This window comes from Sarcophilus harrisii, chromosome 1, assembly GCF_902635505.1.
Source record: "Sarcophilus harrisii chromosome 1, mSarHar1.11, whole genome shotgun sequence".
NCBI classification, from domain to species: domain Eukaryota; kingdom Metazoa; phylum Chordata; class Mammalia; order Dasyuromorphia; family Dasyuridae; genus Sarcophilus; species Sarcophilus harrisii.
In genome coordinates this window covers 586901254-586926271 of record NC_045426.1, presented here as the reverse complement: position 1 = coordinate 586926271, position 25018 = coordinate 586901254, and the positions used below count along the sequence as shown (strand labels likewise).

Here is a 25018-nt window from a genome sequence, read left to right as displayed (position 1 = left end):
TCAGTGCAGGCTCGATGTGGTGTAACAAACAGGAATTGTACACACATGTAGCGGTATAACAAACAATATAAATCAACATGGCAATGTAAAAGATCCCCAGAAGTCCTAGAAGAAGGTTATGTAAACAACAGTTACACATACGCCTTTTTCAGCAGCCAAGAGATAGTCCAAACTAATCTATTGTCCATTGTCAGGGAATCCAATGATCCCCCCAAGTTTTGAAGTCCTGCAAAAGTCTTTTTATGTGTTAGGGAATCCAATGATTCCAGCAGATTTTGAAGTCCTATAACAGTCTTATCATTTCTCAGAAAATCCAATGATTCCTGAGAGTTTTCAAGTCCTACAACAATCTTATGTCTCAGAGAATCCAATGATTCCTGAGGGTTTTCAAGTCCTACAACAATCTTATCATGTCTCACAGAATCCAATGATTCCTGAGGGTTTTCAAGTCCAACAATTTTCGGTGTCCATGAGTGAAACACCATACTCTTTCAATGGTGAGCACAATCAGCAACAGAACCACCCAGTATTTCTTGGGTCTTCTCCTTCGTTTCAAGGGTCTGCTCCATCTCTCTGCAATGGACAAGGCAAATACGACTCGTTGGCACCCATCTGATTTCTTCTCCAAATGTAGAGATACAAGCAAACCCTCTCCCCCAAGCAGTTAGCTTATTGGTCCCTTTCATTCACCACTTTCTGGGTCTCTCCACATCACCTGGCGATTATCTAAAGATAGTGTTGCTGCTTGCACTGGACACTGCCCTTCTGGTGGGTTATAAAACCTGTTTGCCGGAGCCAGTACATTTTTGTCAAAAATCAAGAAGTTGATAGTATAAAGGTCCTGGTTCTCCTTTTCTGCCTCCTTTTGCTTTTCTTCTTGTTCTGAAGGTCCCAGGAGTCGCAACGAGCAGATTGGCACCCATCGTCTGGCTTCATCAGGACCTGGAATGATATAAGCATACCATTTGTGCACCACCCCCAGCCCCTTCCATGACCCATCTGATATATCTTTCCACATCACTCACTATTGTGTTGGAGCCATCCTGGTATGGGGAGAAACCTGTGAATCCTTAACCTGTGGCATAGCAAAGAAGCATAAAGCTGGTGTAAGGTTATTGATAGCTGAAAATTGAAGAAAATTAAGTGTGTAGAGAGCGGCATCCCATTGGAACTGAATTAAGCATCGCATCCTATCACCTCCCCCTCCCCCTTTTTGCTTCTGCAGCATGGTCTTCAGTGTGCGGTTGGCACATTCAACCACTGCCTGATCTGTAGGGTTATACAGAAGGCCTGTGAGGTGGCAAATCCCCAATTCCTGTAAAAAGAGAGCAAAGCCTTTAGAGGAATCTGTGGGGTCATTGTCAGTTTTAAGGCATGACAGAAGGCCTGTAAAAGAGAAACAATGATACAAATGTGAGATGGCATGCCTGGTTGCCTTGCCTAGTTGAGTAGTTGCCCATGGGAACCTGGAAAAGTATCTACTGTAACATGAATAAGCTGCTTGCCCCAGTGGGTAACGTCCATTTGCCAAAGGGCATTAGGACAGTCACCATGGGGATTCTGCGGAGGGGGAACTATATGAAATTATTATTTAAAAAAAAGTTTAGCACAATACCAATGTTGCCGTGTGTGTGTGTGTAACCTTTTGTACTTTCTCAACTATAAGAAAGAAATGTTACTTCATACTAAACAAAAGAATTAGAAATTTAAACAACTGAGATTTTTTTCCACCTCATTTATCACAATGACAAAGACAGTTTTAAAAATAACAGTTCCAATAGTTGAAGACCCTATGGAAAATAGTGATATTAATGAGCTCTTAGTGAAACTCTAAATTTGTTCAACAAGTTTGGAAAGCAATTTCCTAGTTATACCCCCAAAATCACTAACCTATATTAGACATACGTTTTGACCTATCAATCCATTTCTAAATCGAATTAAATATGCACAAAAATATTTATAAAGTTACTTTGTCATAAAGAATCAGAAATACAATAGATATATCTAAGAGTACATACATTTAATGAAACATTAGCATGACATTCATTTTATAGTCATATATGACTCTTTATGACTCCATTTGGAGTTTTCTTAGCAAAGGTACTGGAGTGGTTTTCCACTTTTCCAGCCCATTTTACAGAAGAGGAAACTGGGGTTAATTAAACAAGGTTATGTGAAGTGTTCAGGGTCACAGTAAGTTTCTAAATCCAAACACATGTTGAATATAGTAACCTTATATAATCAAAATTGTCCATTTCATCTCTTATGTTCTACTATATTCCTTACTTTTATTAAGAATTCTTTTCTCATCAATAATAGTGAAAAGCATCTCATCTAATCCTTTAATTGTTTATGATATAACTTTAAATATTTAGAACATATATTGAGTTGGAGTTTATTGTGGTTTGTGGCATAAGATGCTGGTCTAAATCTAATTTCTCCAAGTTTCTTTACATTTTCCAGCAGTTTTCAAGTAAATTCTTAACTCTAGTAGCTATGTCTTTGCATATGTTGATTACCATAAGTCTTGTGTACTTAATGTTCCATTAATCAACTGTTGCATTTTTAAATAGTATCAAAAAGTAGAAACTAAATGAAAATTTGAAATGTAATACTTTTAAGCCACCTTTCTTTAGCTTTTTCATTATTTCCCTTGAGAATCTGACTCCAGGTGAATTACATATAATTCCATGAAGTAAATCTGTGATAGGTTGATTTTACACAAAATTTGAATTTATTAAGGAAGTACTATTGTTTTTATTAGCATAGGCTCACTGTGAGCAATTAATATTTCTTGAGTTAATTAAACCTATTTTTTAAATAAAGAGTATTTTACAGTTATATTTGTTTCCATCTTGGTAGGTGACTTTCCAGATAGTTTTGTTCATATCCTATAACCATTTTGAATGGCATTTCTCATTCTCTCTCTTCCAGCAGACCAATATACAAAGTCTAATGATTTTTTGTGAATTTATTTATACCGTCTACTTTACTGAAGTTAGAATTGTTACAATTAAGGTTTTTAGTTGACTATTTAGGGTTCTCTTGAGTAAATCAATCATATTATTTTTTGAAACTCTTAATAATTTGGTTTATTTTTTACTGTATTCTTTTTTTTTTCCAACTTCTTATTGTCAGATTGTTATATTTAGCATATCTAGAGAATTCTACTAGTTACAACAGTGGTCATCTTTGCTTCTGATCTCATTTGGAATTCCTATTATAAAGAATGCTAGTGCTTGGTTTTAAGTAATGTAATGATCTTAAGAAAAGCCTCATTTGTTTTTATGCTTTTTGTTCAATATATATATATATCATAAGGGTTGGTTGGAGTATTTTTTCAAAAGTCTTCTAAATCTGTTGATGTGATATATTATTTTGGGGGGAGATAAAAGTATGACTTTTTATTTATGTTTCTTGCCTACTCTTGAATCAGCCCTAAATTCCCTTTATAAACCCAATCTAGTCATAGTATAAAACTTATTAATATGTTACTGTAGCATCCTTGTTAATATTTTAATCAGTACTTTTGAATCAATATTCACTTGCTCTTTTTGTCTTTTTTTTTTTTTTTTTTTCATTTTTGGGTGTGATAATTTCGTTGTCTTTTTTATTTAAAAATTACTTTAGCAAATGGTTTGCCCATCTTAAGAATTTACTTCCTCCCAAAGTTCCTAGCTTTATCAATTCAATGTACATCTGTATGTATATATAAAATTTCCAATTTTGTCATTTCTTCTTTAATTTTTCAAATTCCTATTTTAGTATTTACCTCCAAGTTTGTGATTTGCTGTTTTTCTAGTTACATGTTCAGTTTATTGATCTGCTTTTTCTCTTATCTGTTGAAGAAAAAATACATACAGAAAGGAGAAATAGGTATATGTATCTTAATTTTAGTGTTTTCTCCTTTTAATAATTTTATTTGATGAAATTCTATTTCTATAACTTATTCTTTAACCTACCAGTTATTTAGGATTATAATATTTAATCATTTATATTTAAATCCTTTCTTCAAATATTCTTTTTATTGCTAAAAAGGTATCATAGTACATTAAATAAAGTCATAGATTTGGAGTCACGAAGATCTAGATTCAAACCCTAACCCGAGAGCTTCCTAACTGTGTCACCCTAAGCAAGTCATTTAATTTCTCAGTTTTTCTTTTGTGAAATGCAAGGATTGAACTTGATGGCCTCTAATTTGTTAGTCAACTAGTATGAAGTATCTATCTACCATGTTCTGGGCATTGGACTACACACTGAGATACACAGTCATTGTTTGTGAATGTGTCCTAAAAAGCTGAGAAATTTTTATTCCTTTTGTGATTCAATGATTGCTAGAAATCTGTCCTATCTTACTTTTCTGAAGTTTAAATCGTGTCCTTATCTTCTGTTTTTCTTACTTTCTTTCTTTTTTTTTTTTTTTTTTAATTTTTCCAGGTCTGAAAGGAACTTATTAGGATCCCTGCCTTTTATAATTTCGCCATATTTCTTCATGTAAATCAATTAATTATTTTAGATGATATTGTAATGCCAGAGAAACGGAGCAAGACAGAGATTAGAGACCAATTTAATAGTTTATTAAATGGAGAAATATATTGGGATCAAATGGATCCATGTGGTGCCAGGGCTGGACAAGACTATCATCTCAAAGAATCTAGTCTTGAGCATTAGACAACAAGACTCTTTTATAGGATAACAAGAACAATGACATAATGGGGGAGGTACCTGGATGGGGATAACCTAATGGGGGGAGTCACGTAGAATGACACAATGGAGGGAGGTACTGGAGAGGTTACTGATATTCTAATGACATCTAAAATGGATAAACCTTTATCCTGTCAAACTTTAAGAAGGAATGATTATAACCTAAAGATATAAAACCTTTATTTCATCAACCATTTAAGAGGGAATGATTATAGCCTGGGTTTTTGGGGCAGAGCATCTGAGGTAGACCTTTATCTCATCAGACATTGAGAGGGAAAGATTTTTACCTGAAGCCTCTGCCTCAGGTAACTAAATAGCACAATTAGGGAAACTAGGTCAGGACATCAAAAGGGAACTGTGGCACAACAATATACTCTTCAGCCCATATTGAAAGTATATGAGTCTAAGCTAAAAGCCATTACATTGAATTCCCAGTCCCTATATTTTTGCCCACCTACATTTTTGATTTCCTTCACAAGCTAATTGTACAATATTTCAGAGTCTGATTCTTTTTGTACAGCAAAATAACGGTTTGGTCATGTGTACTTATTGTGTATCTAATTTATATTTTAATATATTTAACATCTACTGATCATCCTGCCATCTGGGGGAGAGGGTGGGGGGGGTAAGAGGTGAAAAGTTGGAACAAGAGATTTGGCAATTGTTAATGCTGTAAAGTTACCCATGCATATAGCCTGTAAATAAAAGTCTATTAAATAAATAAATAAATAAAAGAGTATATGAGTCTAAGTATAGTTTAAAGCAATTAAAGTTTAAAACTGTACTTTTTGATCTTGTATATTAAGTTTGTGTTTATGTGTGCATCTTTGCGCATATAGACATATTTATATAATTTTACCTTTAAGCACAAATGTGGTTTAGTTATTTTTCTCTTTTAATCATGTCTACTTTTATTGTTAATCTTTTCTGAGTTTTAAAATTCACATTAGGTGTGATAAAATTCGATTCCAAATTCTCATTTCAACTTTGTGTGAATCTTATGATTACATACGTTAGGATTATAAATTTTATATGTAACTTTTTATGGATAATCAAAGTTAGGAGTAATTCAAAAGACATTGGAGAGATGTGAAGTCACAAGTAGGCTTCAGTATATTTCTCTTGATGACTTAAGTATAAGTTAGCAACTGAAAATTGAGGTTATTATGTGAATATGCACAGACTATAAAAAGAACTAGAGTAAGAACTGGATGTTTGTGTGGATTCCCTATGGAGGATTGGGGGGGGGGGGGGGGACACAGCCAAGAATTGCACTGCATGAGTAGGAATCGATTGTTTGAGATCTAAATGGATGGAGGAAACATCTACATAGGTGATATCATTGATGTGTTTAAGTATAGATATGGTTTAGAAAATATAACTAAGGGCAGCTAGATAGTACAGTGATTAGAGGAACAAGTCTAGAGCCAGGAAGATTTGAGTTCAAACTTGACTTTTAATCAGACACTTAATAGCTGTATGAAAGCAAAACATTCCAGTATCTTTGTCAGGAAAACCCCAAATGGGATCACAGAAGAGTCTGGCATGACTGAAAAATGACTGAACATCAAAACTTATAAAATAAGATTTTACTATCAAATTCAACTTCAGGAAATAAATATTCCTAATATTTTAGACATTTTAGGGCAATATTTTGTCTTAGATGAAATTCAGTTACTCATTTCAACAGTTATCTAAAGTTTTACTGTAAATTTGTAAATATGTGGTATTGTAGGAAGTAATGGTGGTATGTATAATGTTGTGATAGTTAAGGAGTTTAGTTATGTTAAAGAAATGACTTCATGAAACATAGGACAAATAGTATCACACAAAATGTGATTAAGTGCCAAAATGTGTGTTATAGGCAGTAAATCTTGGGGAAGTCTTGAAAAGTCAGTCAATAGTTTAATGTTTTCTCCCTTTTATTTTTTAATTTTTTTTTTTTTTTTGCAATTACCTGAAAAAACAATTTTTTAACATTCATTAAAAAAAAATGAATTATAAATTCTCTCCCTCACTTCCCGCCTTCCTGAGATGGTAAGCAATTTGATAAGAGCTTTTACAGGTGCAATCATGTAAAACATTTCCATACTAGTCATGTGAAAGAGCACACACACACAAAAGAAATCAAACCATATACATGCGCACACACACGCAAAAAAGTGAAAAAATAGTATGTTTTGATCTGCTTTCAGATTTCATTAGTTCTTTCTCAAGAGGTGGATAGCACTTTTTATCATGAGTCCTTTGGAATTGTCTTGGATCTCTATATTACTGAGAATAGCTGTCATTCACAATTGGTCATTATACAGTATTGCTTATCACATTAATAGTTATCACATTAATAGTGTCTACTATGCAACAGGAACTGTGTTAAGCACTGAGGATGCAGAGGGATCCACAAGACAATCTCTCCAGTCACATTCCCAACCTAGTGAAGGAAAAAACAGTGTACATAACTTTATACAAACAGGATGTATGTGTGGTGGTTTTTCCTGGGAGGCCGGCCTTAGTCTTAGTTGAAATAAATAATTACTTCGAAATCTCAGCCAGCTGGTAAAAGTTGCAAATGTTTATTTCTCCTTACAAATTCGCCCAGTTAGTTGAGGCCTATCTCTCTGCCTGGCTCCAAGAGATCTTGTAGCTTTGTCCTTGGTTTCTGCCTCTGCTTTCTTCAGCCTCCAGCCAGCTCCGACTTGTGGCTTCTCAATCTCCAGTCTGTGGCGAATAGTCTTTTCTTCCAGAGTGTTCTGTCTCAGAGCCCTGTTGATGTTCAGGAGAAATTCCTCTTTCGCTCCAAGAGCTTCCTTCATTTATGCGATTTCCCAAAGGTTAACTCCACCTTCTTGAGGGAGAGGGATTCTGGGTTATCTCCCAGAGTGCTCTCTAAAGGTGTGAACATAAGCATTGTTCAGTCAGTTCCACCTAATACCTTGTTTCAAGTTCTGGCCCAAAATCAGATCAAATCAACTCCAACGTCTTCACACTTTGTAAAAGATTCCAACATGTATGTGTGTGTGTTCATACATATAATAAATTAGAGATGATAATCAACAAAGAAAAAGCACTCACAGTTGACACTTGAAGGAAGCCAGAAAAGGCAGCAGGTGAGAATTCCAGAGGGATATCCAATGAAAATGCCCAGAGAGGTTCATAACTGCAGGGGTAGTACCAATACATTTTCACTTTCATTTATTGGGTATATCAATAAATATTGAAGAAGAAGAATACAGTAACATTACCTTTCATTTCTCTTGTCTTTATACATATCCCTCTAATTTTCCACATCCATAATTAAACTTCTCTTTTAACTTTTTATACTTCAGCTCACTAGGGATTCCACTTGATTTCATTACCCTTCCTCCCCTGTCCCCCCATTAAAAGTCTTTAAAAATACTTTATGAAGTGAATTTAACAGAAATATAAAAATCCTCTGATCTTAACAAAAGTTATATGTCAGCATAAATAATACATTGTATATAATTTTGTGTTGTGATAGTTTCTAAGATATTTTCTCTACCATATTTATTGTTTTTGTCTTTATTATAACCTTAAAAAGGTTAGTGAAAAGGGTCTTGATTTTTAAATTGAAAACTAATAAAAGTAGCTTAGCCTTTTCTTGCCCTTTTAAAGAAAATGGATCTGAAGAAATTTTTACAAATTTTATCTTGGAAATTAGTTTATTCATTATGTTTAATTTTAGGAAATGGTGCTCTTGCAGAACATTCTGAAAATGTGCATATTTCAGGAGTGTCAACTGGTAAGTCATTTTTTGTAATGTTTAAATTTCATGCATGACTTATATGGTAAATATTGAAAGCCACCTGGTATCTTATGAAGTGATATTTGGCTATAAAAATTATTACTGCCTTTTGCAGCATGTAATAAGGAATGAAGCAACTGGAACATGGAAAAATTTTCATAAGATAAAATTGATACCTGCATGCCCATGAAGTGATTATGCTTTTCTGAACGGACTGCTTAATTATTTTTTCCATGCAAACATTGAACTAAGAGAAAAGTTAGTCTAAGTTGAATTGATATTTTTCTTTTCAAGAAGTTATATGAAATGAAATTTATTAAAATATAATTTTGAATTTTGGTTCCTATAAAGAGGAGTCAGAAATTAAATACTTTACTTGATTTAGATTGAAAATAGTAACACTAGCTATATTATATACTTGACTATAAATTTTAATATATATATAAAGCTAGTATGCATGAACTAGAAACTTTTTGTTGGCTTAAGTGCTGAAAGAATTTAACTTTTAAGTGTTGTTATAATACTGAGCTGATGTTTAAAAGAATTAAAAGAAAAACAAAAACAAAACTTTTTTTTTTAATGGAAGCACCTAGTTTAGTAATAAAGCCATCCAGGTCTGTCTATATGGACATTAAAGATAAATGCAAATTAGAAGCTACCCTTTCCTTAATTTCTTTCTTGCAGTGTATTATAATTTTCACATTCTGTTCTAGGTAAAGAATATATTAATTTCTTCATTGCACTTATACGTTGTCTTCTATTTCTAAGCTATTTATCCATATCATTTCCTCCCTTTAGAAATTCATGAAAATCTCGTTTAGCATGTTCTTGAGCCTTTTCTTCTCTTCACTAACTCCTACCCTTGATCATTCAAAACTGTGTTCAGCTCTCTCACACACAAATTTCCCCCCACAAATTTCATTTACTTTATCATTTACCTTTCTTAGGCAAGTTGCCAACAGTTACATCTTTGTCTAGGTAGATGCAATTTAGGAATAATTTTTATGTTTGTCACTCATTTTGAAAGGTATGTTTACTTACATAACTTCCTTCTATTTGTTTGTAAGCCTTTCAGATCTTTAATTATTTTTATTTACCTGTTAATTCCATGGATAGTAGGCCATGAATATTGCACTCAGTTATATTATTCAGATGACATCCTTTTGTTCCTGGGAGTTCTTAGCTGTTTTTATATCATGAATCCTTTTGCCAGTGTGGTGAAATCTTTGGACCTCTTTTAGGAATGTTTGTAAATGAATAAAATAAAATACATAGGATTATAAAACAAACCAATTCTAGATTCTTCTTCTTGTGTGTGTATTTTAATAAGACAATTGGGATGATGTGACTTGCCCAGCATCATATAGCTAGAAATATCTCAAGCCAGATTGGTACTCAAGTTCTTTTAACTTTAGGCTGCTGCTTTATCCACTGCACCAATTTTCACTGTCTTCTTTAACACTTTACAATCTGGCTTCCAACCTTATCATCTGAATAAAACTGCTTTTTTCAAAATTACTAACAATTTTCTAATTGCCAAATCTAATGACTTTTACTCAGTATTAATCTTTCTTGGCTTCTCTGTAAACTTTGAAACTATGAAACATCTTCTCCTTGATACCTTTTTCTCTTTAGATTCTTATGACATTACTCTTAATTTTTCTCCTATTTAGCTGACCCCTGCTCAGTCTCCTAAACTGGATTAGCAAATTAGCAAGTTAGCAAGTCAGGCTTGCTAACTCAATCTGTGGGTGTCCTACAGAGTTCAGCCCCAGACCTTTTCTTCTTTTTTTCTGCACAATTTTCCTTGGGGACATAATCAGCTTCATTGGATTTATTTATTATCTCTAGACTGATCATTCTCAAATCTTTTTGTCAAGCTTTAATCTCTCTGCTGATCTGTGGTTTTGTTTGGTTGGTTGATTGTTTTTTTTTTTGCTGCAGCAATTGGGCTTAAATGACTTGCCCAGGGTCACACAGCTAGGAAGTGTTAAGTATCTATAGCCAGATTTGGACTCAGGTCCTTCTGACTTAAAGGTTGGTGCTCTATCCACTGCGCCACATAGCTGCCCCTGCTCCAGCTACTTATTGGATATTAGACTGAATTTCTCATAGATATCTTAAACACCGTCTTACAGATTTCCCATTTCCTGTTGAGAATATCACCATCCTTCCATTTACCCACATAAGCAACTTGGGTATCATCCTCAACCCTATTTTATCACCTCTCATATCCAATCTATTGATGAGAATTGCTAATTTTATCTTTGTAACATTTTTCATATACATTCTTTCTCCCCTGTAACATTGCCACCTTGTGATAAAGTGTACTGTTGTAATAGTTTGCTGATTGGTCTCCCTGCCATAGGTCTCTCTCCACTCCATTCTGTTTTTACTTTAGCTGTCAAACTTATCTTCCTAAAGCATAAGTCTGACTCATGTCACCCTGTTTTGCTCAATAAACTCCAATGACTTCTGTCACTTTCAGAATGCAATATAAAAAAAAAAAAAGTCTGTGTCCTTCACAACCTGGCCTCCTTCTAATTTCTCTTAAAATAAGATTCTCTTATCTCCTAGTTCTGGACTGCCTACATGCTTGGAAATGCCCTACTTTATCATTTCCATATCCCGCTTTCTCTGATTTTCCTTCAAGTTCTAATTAAAATCCCAACTACAAAAAACCTCCATTGTCCTCTTGCTATCCCTCTTTTGATTATTTCTAGTTTCTCTGGTATTTAGCTTGCTCGTGTAAGTTTTTGCATGTTGTCTCCACACTTAGGCCAAAAGCTTCTTGAGTTCAGGGTACTGTCTTTTCTTTCTTTGTATCACTAGCTCTTAGCACAGTTCCTGACCCACAGAAGGCACCTACTGAATATTTATTACCTTATTTTTAAAAAAGGTTATGGACTGCAGGTTAAGAACTCTTGTGGTCTGGTGGTAAGTATTTTTTTCTTTAAATATTTTTTCTCAATTACATGTATAAACAATAAGTAATTTTTTGATGTATGGTCTTCAATTTATAAAATTGGTCATACATATTTTTAGTTTCCTGATTTGGGACAGAAGTACAAGTTTGATGTGCTTATTACACTGGGCCTCCCAGTAGACAGACTATGTTTTAGTTATTAAAGCTTAATACTGCCTTAAGACTTTTCAAATCCTCTGTATAGTATTCTAATGAAATGTCTTAAATAGTGCCATAACATATGTATTACTTCAGTGTTAATGAATTGAGTTAAGAGTTAAGAGTTGGAAGGGACCCCAAAGGTATCAATTCCAAGTCTTATCTAACTCATCAAGAATCCTCCCTATAGCATTGTTGACATAGCTTTTTTACTTTAAAACCTCTCTGTTGATGAAAAAAAATCACTGTCTCCCAAGGCAGTCCCTTTCACTTTGATATAGCTCTGTTAAGTTTTGATTTATGTTACATATGCTTCTCTTTTGATTTATGTTACATATGCTTCTCTGTCACTTCTACATTTTGCGTCTAGTTTTATCTTCTGGACCTAATCTCTTTCTTACAGATTTGCTGTTTAGAATATGTTCTTCCTAAGATTTCTTTATACTCAGAAATGAACAATTTCTATAACCAATCATGTTATGATATGGCTCCAGTTCTTTTATTTTCTTGATTGCCTTCTATCTCATATATGTCTTTTCTAAAATGTGGCACTTGGAACAAAACACAATGTCAATTGTAGTCTAATGGAGCAAAACTGTACCTTCAGATTGACACCAAACCATTAATAATTACTCTCCTATATCTCTTCTTGTTGCTTATTAGTTAAGCTACTTTTTCTAATGGTTTGATGAAATCTAAGAGGGTTATGTCTACAGCATTCCCTTTTCCTCCCATTCTATTTACCCAATTCCCAAAAAAGAAGTAAGACTAATTGGGAAGAATTGGTTCTTGTTGATACCTTACTTTTGTTGATCACTATCTGTCTTTCTGAATGCTTTCAAAGCTATCCCTTTAGTAATGTGTTCTAGAATTTTGTCATGAATAGCAACTCAACTCTCTGAATTACAGTTTGTTGACTCCATGCTTTTCTCCCTTTTTAGAATGAAATGTTTCCCCTTCTCTTTCATTATTACTACATGATCTCTTATAAAGCTAAAAATAGCTCAAAAATATTGTCTGGAACTTCTTTCAGTTCATCCAGATCTGGTAACTCGAACTCCTTTAAAGCAGCTTTGAGTATTTAGTTACCATCTGTTAGCTAATCTTGAATTTCAGATAGTTGTTAAATTAATTTTCCTGTAATTTTCATTAATTTAGATCTTTATCCCAATATAAAATAAAAATATTAATTATTTTAGCTTTCTCATCATTTGTTTTTGTTCTGTCTACACAGAGCTATATTCATATTCATAGCTAAATAAACCCTATGCTTATTCTTAGCCTTTATCACCAACTTCTGCTCATTTGGGACTTTAATATTCCTGAACCATAAAGAAACAGGGAAATGAGAAAAATTTTTTCCAAGTAATAATTTTTTAAAGTCGTTTCTCTTTGGTTCATATTTATTTCCTTGATGGGGGCAATAAGAAGAGCATTCTCACTTTTTGGCTATCATAACTCTTACCAGAAAAGAACAGTTTTCTCCTTCATCTAATTGATTCCTACAAAGCAAAAAAAAAAAAAAAAAAATGAATGGATGGAAAAGGAAAGCCAGATTTCTGTTAATATGTAAATTTATCTTTGATGGCTTAATTACTCCTCACTGAGAAGAACCAGATCTTAGTATTTGAGGTTTTCTCAGAAATAGAACTGAAATTTTTCTCCTTAATTTTATTGTCCATTATTTTAGAATGGCTTTTTATTAATTTTTATTAAGCATTCCATATGTTACAGTAATTGTTTTCAGATTTTAGACAACTTCTGATTATATAATTATGTATATCATCCATTTTTAAAAAATTATTTCCATTATATTTCTTCTTAAACTATTTGAGTATATTCTTGACCTTTCCTTCTCAATGCATGTTATATACACATACAATATACACAAATATATAGGTATGTATGCCTAATGGGTATATGTATGCATTTACATATGTGCACATTTAGTTTTTACTTTTTCATATTCCTCCTGATTGACCTGATTTCATCTTTTTTGTCCATCATTATTGACACCCAATATTGAAACTAATAGTAGCATTATAAGTTTCTAAGAGAATCTATAAGAAGTGATGAAAGATCTGGACTGAGCCAGCATTCACAAATTAGAATAAGCCCGTGACTCTTCCCAGAATTGATTGTTTCATTCTACTATTTCTTCATGAACAAATAAGAGAGAGCAAGTAAAATAGATCATTTTATTACATTAAATTGAAAGGTTTTATATAAATAAAACCAATGTAGTTAAGATTAAAAGGAAAGCAGAAAATTGAGAGAAAATATGTGTAGACAGGTTCTCAAATAAAGACCTCATATCAAATATATAAAGAACTTTAGCAAATTTATAAGAATATGAATGATTCCTCAAATGATATATGGTCAAAGAATATGAACAAGCCTTTTTTAGATGAGGGAAATCAAAAGCTATGACAGTCATATGAAAAATGCTTTAAATCACTATTGATTAGAGAAATACAAATTAAAACAATTTTGTGATATCATTTTGCATATTTATCCAATTGGTTAAAATTATTGAAAAGGAAAGTGACAAGTGTGGGAGGAGGGGATGTGGAAAAATTGGGACACTAAACAATTCACTGTTGGTAGAATTGTGAATTGATCCAACTATTTTGGAGAGCACTGGAATTATGCCCAGACAGTTATAAAATTGTGTATACCTTTTGACCCAGCAATACCATTGTTTGGTCCATTTCCTAAGAGGAATTAGAGGAAAAGGAAAAGAAGTTATATGTTTTAAAATATTTATAGTAGCTCTCTTTGTAGCAGCACAAAACTGGAAATTGAGATGTTCATCAGTTAGGGAATGACATACCAAGACTTGGTATATGATTGTAATAGACTACTATTATGCTATTAGAAATTATGAACTGTTTAATTTTAGAAAAAGATGAAAAGTGAAATTAGCAAAACCAAGGGAACATTGTACATAGTAATAGCAATGTTGTTCTAAAAACAACTTTGAATGACTTAAATCATTTTGAGTATTATTATAAATACTGAAATCAACTACAAAGGACCTAGAAGGAATATGTTCTCCATATCCAGAGAAAGAACTGTTAAATAGAAGTGTATATATTATGTTATACATATTATGCAGTTATACATATATACATATTCACAGACTTATTATAATTTCTGAATGCTGTCTGGCTCATCTGATAGCCTTTCTTAGAAGCCCAAGATATTTCCCAGAACTAGTGAGGTATTTTTAATATTGGGTGCTAATAATGAAGGACAAAAAGATGCAATCAGGAAAATTAGGAGATTGTCAAAAACTTGACATATACAAACGAATATATAACACATATACATATGTGTGTGTGTGTGTATTTCTAGTGGGAGCCTTTTCTAGGAAGCAGGGTAGGGTTAAGGGGGGGGGGTGGGAATTCAGAGCAGAGAACAAAAGAAGACTTAGAAGGAAGCACAGAAAAATAGGGCAGCCTTCAAAATGATATGTGGTATGTATTACATAGTTTTCCCAAAAAAGTAACAGTGTGAAATGAAAATTCAGAGTTGTTCTTAACTGTGTGCAATATTCTCTTAGTTCTGCTCATTTCACTCTTCATTATTATATACAAGCCTTTATCTTTTTTCTAAAATTAAACAGCTCATCATTTCTAATAGCATAGGACGTAGTCTATTACAATTATATACCAAGACTTGTTTAGTCATTCCTCAACATCTCTTCAATTTCCAGTTTTTTGCCACTACAAAGAGAGCTACTATAAATTTAGATTTATATCCTATGTTGTACTGGGTACATGGAAATTTTTCTTTTTTGTCTTTTTTGTATTTACATTCCCTTTCCCTTTTTCCTGGATGTTCTTTCTCTTGAAGATTTTCAGCTCCTATGGATTCAGTGATTTCTAGATAGATGTCATTCAGATAGAGACAGATAGATAGACAAATAGACACACCCCACTGGGGAGAATTTAGTAGAATATATTGTACTCAGTCTAATCTTGTCTCAATGATTGAAGTGTCTGAAAGTCATTGTTATTAATGTTAATCACTTTGTATAGCAGTAAATATGAAAATAAAAGGACATGCCCATCTAAATAAAAGGATACTTATCTGAAGCAACAAAAAAAAGGAACAGATTAGTAGGCAATATGTACCAGATAAGTCAGATCATCATTGGCATCTTGACTGCCATCTCCCCTATGATTTTGATATATACAATATAGACCCCTGAGTTATATGCTCGAAATTGAAAGATCAGTTCTCAAAATATCTGAAAAAAGAGAAGATATCAAATACTTTAAAAATATGAGGAGCCTTCTTTTTACCAAAATACATAAATAAAAAATAATGAATAAGTAATTTGCACAAGAAAATATCAGTGATTTGGATTAATATCAAATTTTGCCTTATGCTAGAGACTGTTACCAGTCATTTCTGCTGCTTGTACCTTCTCTCTGAGATTAATTTCCAATAACAGTGTGAATATCTTGGCAGTTATTTGCTTGTTTCTCCTCCATTAGAAGTTGCCCCATGAGAGCAGGGATCATGTTTTTTAGTTTTTAATTTTTGTATACTTATAATTTATAGTTCCTGGCACATAGTAAGAAAGCACTTCATAAATGATTGTTGACTGTCTGCTGACCTATATGCCTACTTACCTATCTTTACAAATTATGAGAAGAATCTACAATTACATTGATTTGTCACTAATAAACATAGGCTGTAGGAATCATTGGTATGGGATTTCCCCAAGTGAGGAAATTACCAATGCTTATCAGTACCGTTCTTGCAATTTATAATTTTAAAGAGTTGACAAACACTTAGAATTTAAGTGACTTACCAGGTAAGTATTGGTAACTATGGGTAACTACTATATGGCAAAGATAAAACTTGAAAGTAGGGTCTTTCTTCCCTTGAGGCCATTCTTTATTCACAAGGCATGATACCTCTGATGAATGCATGAAAATGAAATAAGCACATTTTTGTAAATGATAATAATAATAGGTTACTTCTTTACAGTCACATAATTTGGAATAGTAGAGAAAAAAAATATCTTACTGTGCTTATTTGTACTACTTTTGTTCTTAAAGAAATTTTTATTAAAATATGACATGTTCATTAAGACTTTCTTCCAGAAATGTTTCTCATTCATATGTTGAAATTGTACATGTTACCATCAAGTGAGACATGAGCCAAAGGTGTACATAGTCAGTGCAGAATTAGAATGAAAAAGGAATTTCCTATGTTGATATCCTCTACATGCTTTTGTTTGCTGATGACATTATGCTAATTGCATCAAACGCCTGAACTTTGCAAAGCCTCCATACATTGAAAATACTTTCTTGTAACTATCCACAGTGGAGAGATCAAGCAGATAAAAAATGCCTAGTTTGGCTATGGAAAAAAAAAAAAAAAACAGACATCAATATAACTTAGATAGACACTGCGAAAGAATAGTAGATGGAGCTAATAGTTGAAATAGGAGAATGGACTGGATTACCTTTGGAAAATTGTGCATTGCTTAAAAAAAAAACAAAAAAAAAAAACTTGCTCTTCCTTTAAAAAAAACAAAGGCTTATCTTTTTAAGCACTAGTATTATTCTATTGATATTCTATACCTGTTCATCACAGAACATTATAGTCTCCAAAGAACTAAATTTTATGTTAGTGGTTCTTGTTTATTATTTTTAGGGTATTATGTCTTACCTGTAAGTGCAAAAAAGGTTTTTGTTTTTGTTTTTCCCTCCTGGGAAAAAAAGAGAACATTTATTGAATGAGAATTGTTTTAATATCTGTTCTTCCCCTTTATAATTTTTCCATGATCCAGATTGTATTATGTCACTTTCTATTAATATTATGGAGAATAGAAAAAGAGAGAGACAGTAGAATTTAAGTTTAATCAAGGGTCTCATGTGGTAATTTTTGTTTTATGAAGAGTGAAAACACTCATATTGTGCTGTTTTGATGTAGGACAGTTATATAACTTTGTAGTTTCTGTGATTAAATATATAGATGTTGGAAAAAAACAAATGAATGCATTTTTCCTCCCTGAAAATGTACCAATTAAATAAATTGATATCCCTCCTTCATTTGAACACTGCTATAATTCATTCATTGGTATGGCCTTATATACCTAAATGACTTTTAGTCTTTTTGGCATTTAATGTCCTTTGTGGCACAATAAAGCCCAACTTATTATAAACTATATTCTTAAAAAATGGGAGAGGGAATTTTAGAATCAAGAAATATGGTAAATAATTAGACAGTTTTTTAAATAGAAAAATCATAATTTTTTTTCTTTCCATTCCTAAAACCTAACTTTTCCCCCAAGAATTCAGTGGTTTTTCCATTATACCACATTTTCTAATAGTAGCATTTTAAGTAGACACAATATGACTGAAAAGTTAAGAGCTAAATAACCACAATAACATTTTCAATAGTTAGCATGTATATAGTTTTTTAAGGGTTGCAACTACAGTTTATATATATCATTTTATTTGATCCTCTTAACTATCTTGTAAGATAGGTGCTATTATCTCCGTTTTATATGAAAAGAAACTGAAGCAAAAAAAGGCTAATATCTTATTCAGATTCAGTACATGTTTGAAGCAGGATTTGAACTCTAAGTTTTCCTAACTTCAAGACTGATAATGTCACCTAGCTACCTATAATATTTCACAGGAGAATTAAGTTCATTTGGCGGGGAAAGTGAGTATTGCAGGAATTAGAAATGACCAAATGTACCACTGATTTCAATGAAGAATAGTATTGATGATATTGAAGTATGTTTCTCATGGCATGTTGGACAGAGAACTGTCCTCAGAGGCCTGAAGACTTGAATTCAGATCCTACTTCTCGTTTATATTGGCTGTGTGATCTTGGGCAGGTCTTTTAACCTCTATTCTCTAAGACTACAAATTGTAGAACAAGTGACTGCCTTGGTAGAAAGTTTCATCATCCTGAAGTTCCAGTTAAAACACACACTCTATCCTTTGCCTTTCTAAATATGGTTTTGAATCTCAGTGATTTTATTGAAGATTATACTTTATGAAACATAATTGTATATGTAACACATTTTTGGGATATACAATATACTTTTTTGGAGGGATATGTACATTTTGAATTTTGCAAACTTTTTTTAATGACCAAAGCTTTATGTAGATATTTGCCAGTACTCAGATTTTGAGTATCAAGTGGACTTTGAATGACTTCTCTCCCCCTGGGATTAGGAGAACTGAAGCAATATAAGATGTATTCATTAGGCTAGACTTTGGGGCCAAGAGCATGGTGGACCAATGTGATCAGTTTAGACCACAGGCATTCTTGTTTTGCATGTGGGAAAACTGATGTCTAGGAGAGCTAAGGGACTTGCCCAGAGTCATATAAGTTAGTAAGTTTCAGAATTAGGTTTTGAACCTGATCACATTCAATCCAGAGCCACAGTGCTTTCCACTGTATTAAGACCAATCCCATAGGGATCTCATTTTGAAAGTTATAAGAGACAAGAAATCATGCAAAGGATTTAATGAGGAATAGTAATTTTAATGAAAGACCTTTTTTATTTTTTTAAATATTTTTTAAAATGTATTATTTTTTTAAATGAAAGCTTTTTATTTTCAAAACATATACATAGATAATTTTCAACATTTACCCTTACAAAACCTTGTGTTCCAATTTTTTTTTCTCCTTTTCTTTCTCCTGCCCCTCTCTTAGACAGCAAGTAAACCAATATATGTTTAGCATGTGCAATTCTTTTATATGTATTTCCACAATTATCATGCTGCACAAGAAAAATAAGATCGAAAAGGAAAAGAAAATGAGAAAGAAAACAAAATGCAATCTGCTTCAATACTTACCAGTATGAATGAATGTAGAGGGGAAAAGTTTATGGGTTTATAAGATTTAATTTTAGAAATTACTTAGGCCAATCCCTTTGTATAACAGAGGAAGAAACTAAGAGAGGTTACATGATTTACTTAATTACACAGTATTAGTGCTGAATTGAAACTGAAGTACTCTGACTTATATAGTAAGTTACATTCCTTCTATTTAACATACCTTAGAGATCTAAGTCATTGACACTGACAAGGTCTTATGTTTTCTCACATCTTAACAAAAAATAAATAGTGAATAGTTTTCTTGAATTTTTGGAAAGGAGCAGAGTATACTTTTACTTTTTTAAAAGACAGCATAGGAAAAAAAAAGTAGTACAACCAATCAATATATTAAAGGGGAAAAAAGCTTGAAAACATGTGTAGTGTAAAACACATGTGGACTTCCCACCTTTGCAGAAAGTTGGGTTGGAATCCTCTTTTCATCTCTTTTTTTTAAACCATGCTTTTTCTTATGATTTTGTTGCATAAAGTTTTAATTTGTTTGTTTCCATTTATATTATAATCGTTTTGCCTAATTTTCTTTCTTGTACATATTTTACTCTATCAGTTTATATAGATCATTCCGTACTGGTCTGTAGTTCTTATTTGTAATTTTTTACAACATTGTAATACTTCCTTTCACGTGCCACAATTGGCTAAGTCATTTCTCCAATTGATGGGCATATTCTTTGTTTCCAATTTTTTGCTATTACAAAAAGTGGAGATGTGGTGTTTATGAAGATTATTTTCCTTACCAGTGGTTTCATTGGTATATAAGACCAATGAATCTCTGGGTAAAAGGGCAATGACATTTTAGCCACTCTCTTTGAATAATTCCAAATTATTTTCTAAAACGATGGTACCATTTCACAGTTCCATTATTTATTGGTGTCTGCATATCTTTCCTAACTTTAAAGCTATGAAGTGAAAGTTCAGAATTGTTTGTTTTTTTTTTTTTTTAATTTGTTATTATTAGTGATTTTGGAGTATTTTTTCATGCAGTTAATATTTTTTGGTTTTTCTAAGGAGAACTGTTTATTCATATCCTTCAACCACTTAACTCTTATTTGTTGGGAAATGGAGTCCATTCCTTTGTAAATGTACCCAAGAGCTTTATTCTGAAACCTTTTAAATAACAGTGATACTTAAAGATTTCCAAAATAATTTTTACATATGTCAACTCATTTGAACACTTTCAAAAACCCTATATTGTAAGTGTCATTATCCCCATTTACAGAAGTATAGTTGAGACATATAGAGATTAAATGATTTGTCCAAGATGATAGAGCTAGGGCATGTGAGGGAAGATCTATATCCAAGTTTTCCTGACTTTGACTGTTAACCCTGTGTTCTGTACCCTGTGCTATTTAGATACCTCTATAATTTCAGACACCAAAGTTTGTTTATATAACTTTACATTTCTTCTAAGTAAGTTAATAAGAAAGCAGATAAAGGTCAATTATTGCTGATGTTCTAGAAAAAGTCAAGGTCAATTATATACTTCACATACATGTCATATATATGACATCCTTAAAGTAGATTACTGTGGAGGATCAATGATATCCTCGCAATAAATTAAATTTTATATAATATTGTTTAAATCAGTTTTGAAGTTATCTTTAATTGGATAAATGAGTGCATAAAGATTTTTGACTCAAGGGAATAGTGAGAATAGCAAAAATGAAATGTTAAATATGTAAGGAAAGCACATTCAACTAGTGAGTGCCATTTGCTTAAGTGGTATGATTGCTATCAGTAATACAGTCAAAATTAATTCTGCTATTTACTTCAGAAATGAATAGACTAGACCCCTGGGACAACTTTTATTTTATTAGTTGTTGTTATGCCCTACTACCCATAAAAGCAGGAGCCATGTCTTCAAGAGTTCATCTCTAGAATATACATAATTCCCTTTTCCCATGGAGTCAGTGGCCATTCTAGAGTCTCAGCTTCCCCTGAGCATTCAAGAAAGCAGTGCTTAAGGAATATGACATTTTAGGCAAGAAACTGAAACCTTTAGGTGCATAGGTAGTAATTTCATCATTTTTCTAATCTAAGACACAGGCCTCAGATTAGATGGTCATAATTGGAAAATGAATAACTGGACATAAACTTGGTCTGAAGGCAGATTCTACTTATTTGTTGGTTTCTCATCTAGTTGACTCAATTAGTAAGTACTTATTAAGCTGTGCCAGGCACTGTGCTAACAGATGAGATACAGAAAAAGGCAAATTCATGGTCTCTTCTCTCAAAGAATACACTTTCTAATGGGGAGAAAACATGACCATAACCATATATACACAAGATATATAGAGTGTAAATGAGAGTGTTTTTTTTTATTATTGTTGTTGTTATTTATTTGGTTGGTTTGGTTTGAGTTCTAGGGAATTCTTGCAGGATGTGGGATTTGAACCCAGTCTAGAAGCCAGGGAACCTAAGGAAAAAAAGCATAGATTTGAGATGAGAAGCAACATGTCCTGGAAAGCAAGAAGGCAGGTGGTGCTAGTCTGTAGAATAAATTGAGGGGAGGATAAAGCATAAGACTAAAAAGATAGAACTGGAGATGCCATATAATTGAGGGAGAGGATATAAGATAGATATTTAGATCAAAAGGAGTTTTATATAGAAGGTAGCAATCAAGCTGAACCTTCAAGAAAAACTGTGCCTTCATAAAAAACAGATCATGGAAGACTAGTGACTTATGGCAGACTAGTGACTTTCAGTTTTCTGATAGGATTATCTGTAGACTTTAACATTTGACATTCCATATGCAAAATGCCATTTAATGTTTTTATTAGTGATTTAAATAAACACATAGGTGTGACATAACAAACACATTAAATAATGGAAAGACAATATCTTCAACCACATCCTGTAGTTCTCAACTGTCCCTTCTACAGCAATATAAAGACCACATGGTATTACTAAAGATCAGTTGTCCTTCATCCCCACACTGGCGAGAACCCAAAAGATGGAATGAGGAAATAATCTCTCAAATCAAGGGATGAAAAACTTACTCTGATTACAGCCCTTTGCAATAATTTTTGCAGAATTATAAAATTTCTTGAGGGTCTATCTGAGGGAAATCTTCATAGAAATTAATCTGCTTATTAAACGTATTGCCTTCATATATGAGTGGGATAAGAATTTCACAAAGCCCATGGAATTTCTAGGGAAAAGATTGCACAAAGCCATTGAGACTGTGATAGTCCCAAGGCCAAGACAATAAGTGAAAGTAGATTGTTCTCACAATTAAGCAATAACCAACCTCTACCTGCTTTCCTGTCCCTACCATACTTCTCCCCTGCCTTCTCACACTGACTTTCACCTTAAATATCACAATACACAGTTGTGGGTAGGAAGCTGGTGGTTCCTCTTCAAACCAACCTATTTCTTTTCTGTGACCCCCTCCTCCCAACCACATTTGTCAAGATAACTCTACTTGATTTAGAAACAATCTTTTTAAAGTCTCTGGGGAGCAAAGGAATGGGGGAACGAGGGGAAGCAGGATTTATAGAGGAATGGAAGAGGAACCAGATGGAATCCACTTGACTGACAGATTCCAGAATTATCTAAAGATATGCCAGTCAAGATCGCCTAGATTTTGTGACTGTCTTTTAAAGATCTAACTAGCCATCTTAGAAATTGGAAGTTTTGCCTCATATTTTTGAGACTATAGTGGCTAATTAGAAGAGTTTTGGCCTTTCATTACTGTAAATTGGAAAGTTTGGCAGAGTTGACCTGATTGTGATTTTCATTTTAACAATTCCTGAGAATAAGCTGGGTGAGGGTGCACATAAACAGCTGCATAGAGATCTTTTTCTGTCCAGTTTATGCAGAACCCTTTTATGGTTTCTGAGATCTGTATTGTCTGTCTTAACTCTTGTTGTCACTTTCATACATGTAACTCCTCCCACTTTAAAAAATTCCAAATCGAAACCTTACTGTTTAATTATTTTAGAGTGCCTTTTTTTTTCTTTTAGAAAATTCCAAAATAAATGGTAATACCAGATAGAACTTCCTGCAAAGAGATATTTGGGTTAGCAAATATTGATATGAACAGTGGGGGGTGATTTCTCTGTATGTATTTTTATTTTGTGTACTTCACTACTTGTTTTTACATCTATCCAATGGGACAGAGAATTCAGAGTCAACAGCGCTGTTTACTGCAATGCATTGAGGGCCTAGGTGAGATTATGTAACATAATATAAAGGTTCTAATTAGCCGTAGTAAGATATTTTCTGGTTTCTGTATTTCATGGAGTTGTGTCTCTGCTCCCCATTGCTTTCTCTCTTTAGAATTTTCGAGTCTTAGAATTCTTATAAAATATTTGAAAAACCCTGTAAGCAATTTTATCTTCAGGGATTAGTCTTTCAACTACAGAAAAAGTTGTCAGATAATTACCCCCAAATGAGACTTGAAAATTTTACTCCTCATTCCATCTATTCTTTATCTCTAACTCTTTCAAAATATATATGTATGTACACAAAGAGAGACAGACAGACAGACAGACAGAGAGATTTAAAATAAAGAACTTTTACCTCATTGGATTGTTGCTGTGTGTGTGTGTGTGTGTGTGTGTGTATGCATGCACATATGCTTGCTGAGCTCATCTTTCTTGCCCCTCCTTCCAACTTCTCGGTTTCCACTGATGACACCAGAATTCCCTGCACTTGAAACTTTAATAATTCTCTCTTTGATCCAAATTCAGTCAGTTTCCAAATCTTGTCAGTTCTGCATCCTTGATTCCCATTGCCATTACATTCACCTCCATTACTACTATTGGATGTGATGAGATTAGTGTCAGTGCAGAGATTTGTGGGAACCCCTCTTTGGTTGGTGCAGATCCAACATGAAAGAATTTACTAACCCAAAATATTAGACTGGTGAAAGGAAATTTATTGTTGGTACTACAGAAGTCAGCTTTTGCTGGGAAGACTGACTTCCATGTGACAAAGTCCTGGCAGAGAGATAAAAGTCCTATCAGAGAAATCCTGGTAGAGAGATAAACAGAGGTGTTAACACTGAGAAGAGAATGTCTTCTCAGCGGGCAAGGGTCCTGACAAGCGGCTCTGCCAAGGAGAGAGATTTCTTGACAATGAAGGTGTGGTCCTGCTTTTGGGCCTCTGCAAAAAAATGAGCCCAAAATTTCCCTTATAGGAAATCTTAGACTGAAGTTTCAAGTGAATGAAATTACTTCAATGTTGTCACTGGTCCCAGGCCTACATTCCCAGTTGAATGAGACTACTTAAGTTCGAGCTAAGTAGGGAGTGGTCCTGTGCCAATCTTAATGAAACCACTTACCTGCCCCAAAGAATGGGTCCCTGTCAGGAGAGTTTCAGGGCTCAGCCCAGAAGTCCTTGACCCAAAAAATAGGTTTATTACATTGAGAAAACAACTTTCTCAGCAGGCAAAATCCTGTTAAGATTTTTTGTAAAGGTTTGGGGTTCAGAGTCATCTTATATCAGCCAAGAGTGGTGATTATACCCCAGGCCAAGTACTCCAATTGAATTGTAGGAGGAGATTATTATCTAAGAGTTTCCCCTATGAACAGGATTCCCCTATGA

The 25018-nt window shown here is 33.3% G+C and overlaps 1 protein-coding gene across 2 annotated transcripts in view; it reads left to right on the top strand.

Annotated features, from left to right (window-relative positions):
• LRP12 (LDL receptor related protein 12) overlaps nucleotides 1-25018 on the top strand; it is a 102060-nt gene that overhangs the window by 36364 nt on the left and 40678 nt on the right. Inside the window, exon 2 of one of the 2 annotated variants that reach the window (XM_003760320.4) lies at nucleotides 8408-8464. The exons of the other annotated variant lie outside the window; for it this stretch is intronic. Coding sequence (XP_003760368.1) covers nucleotides 8408-8464 — 57 coding nt within the window. The remainder of the gene's footprint in view (nucleotides 1-8407; nucleotides 8465-25018) is intronic. 2 annotated transcript variants of the gene reach the window in all.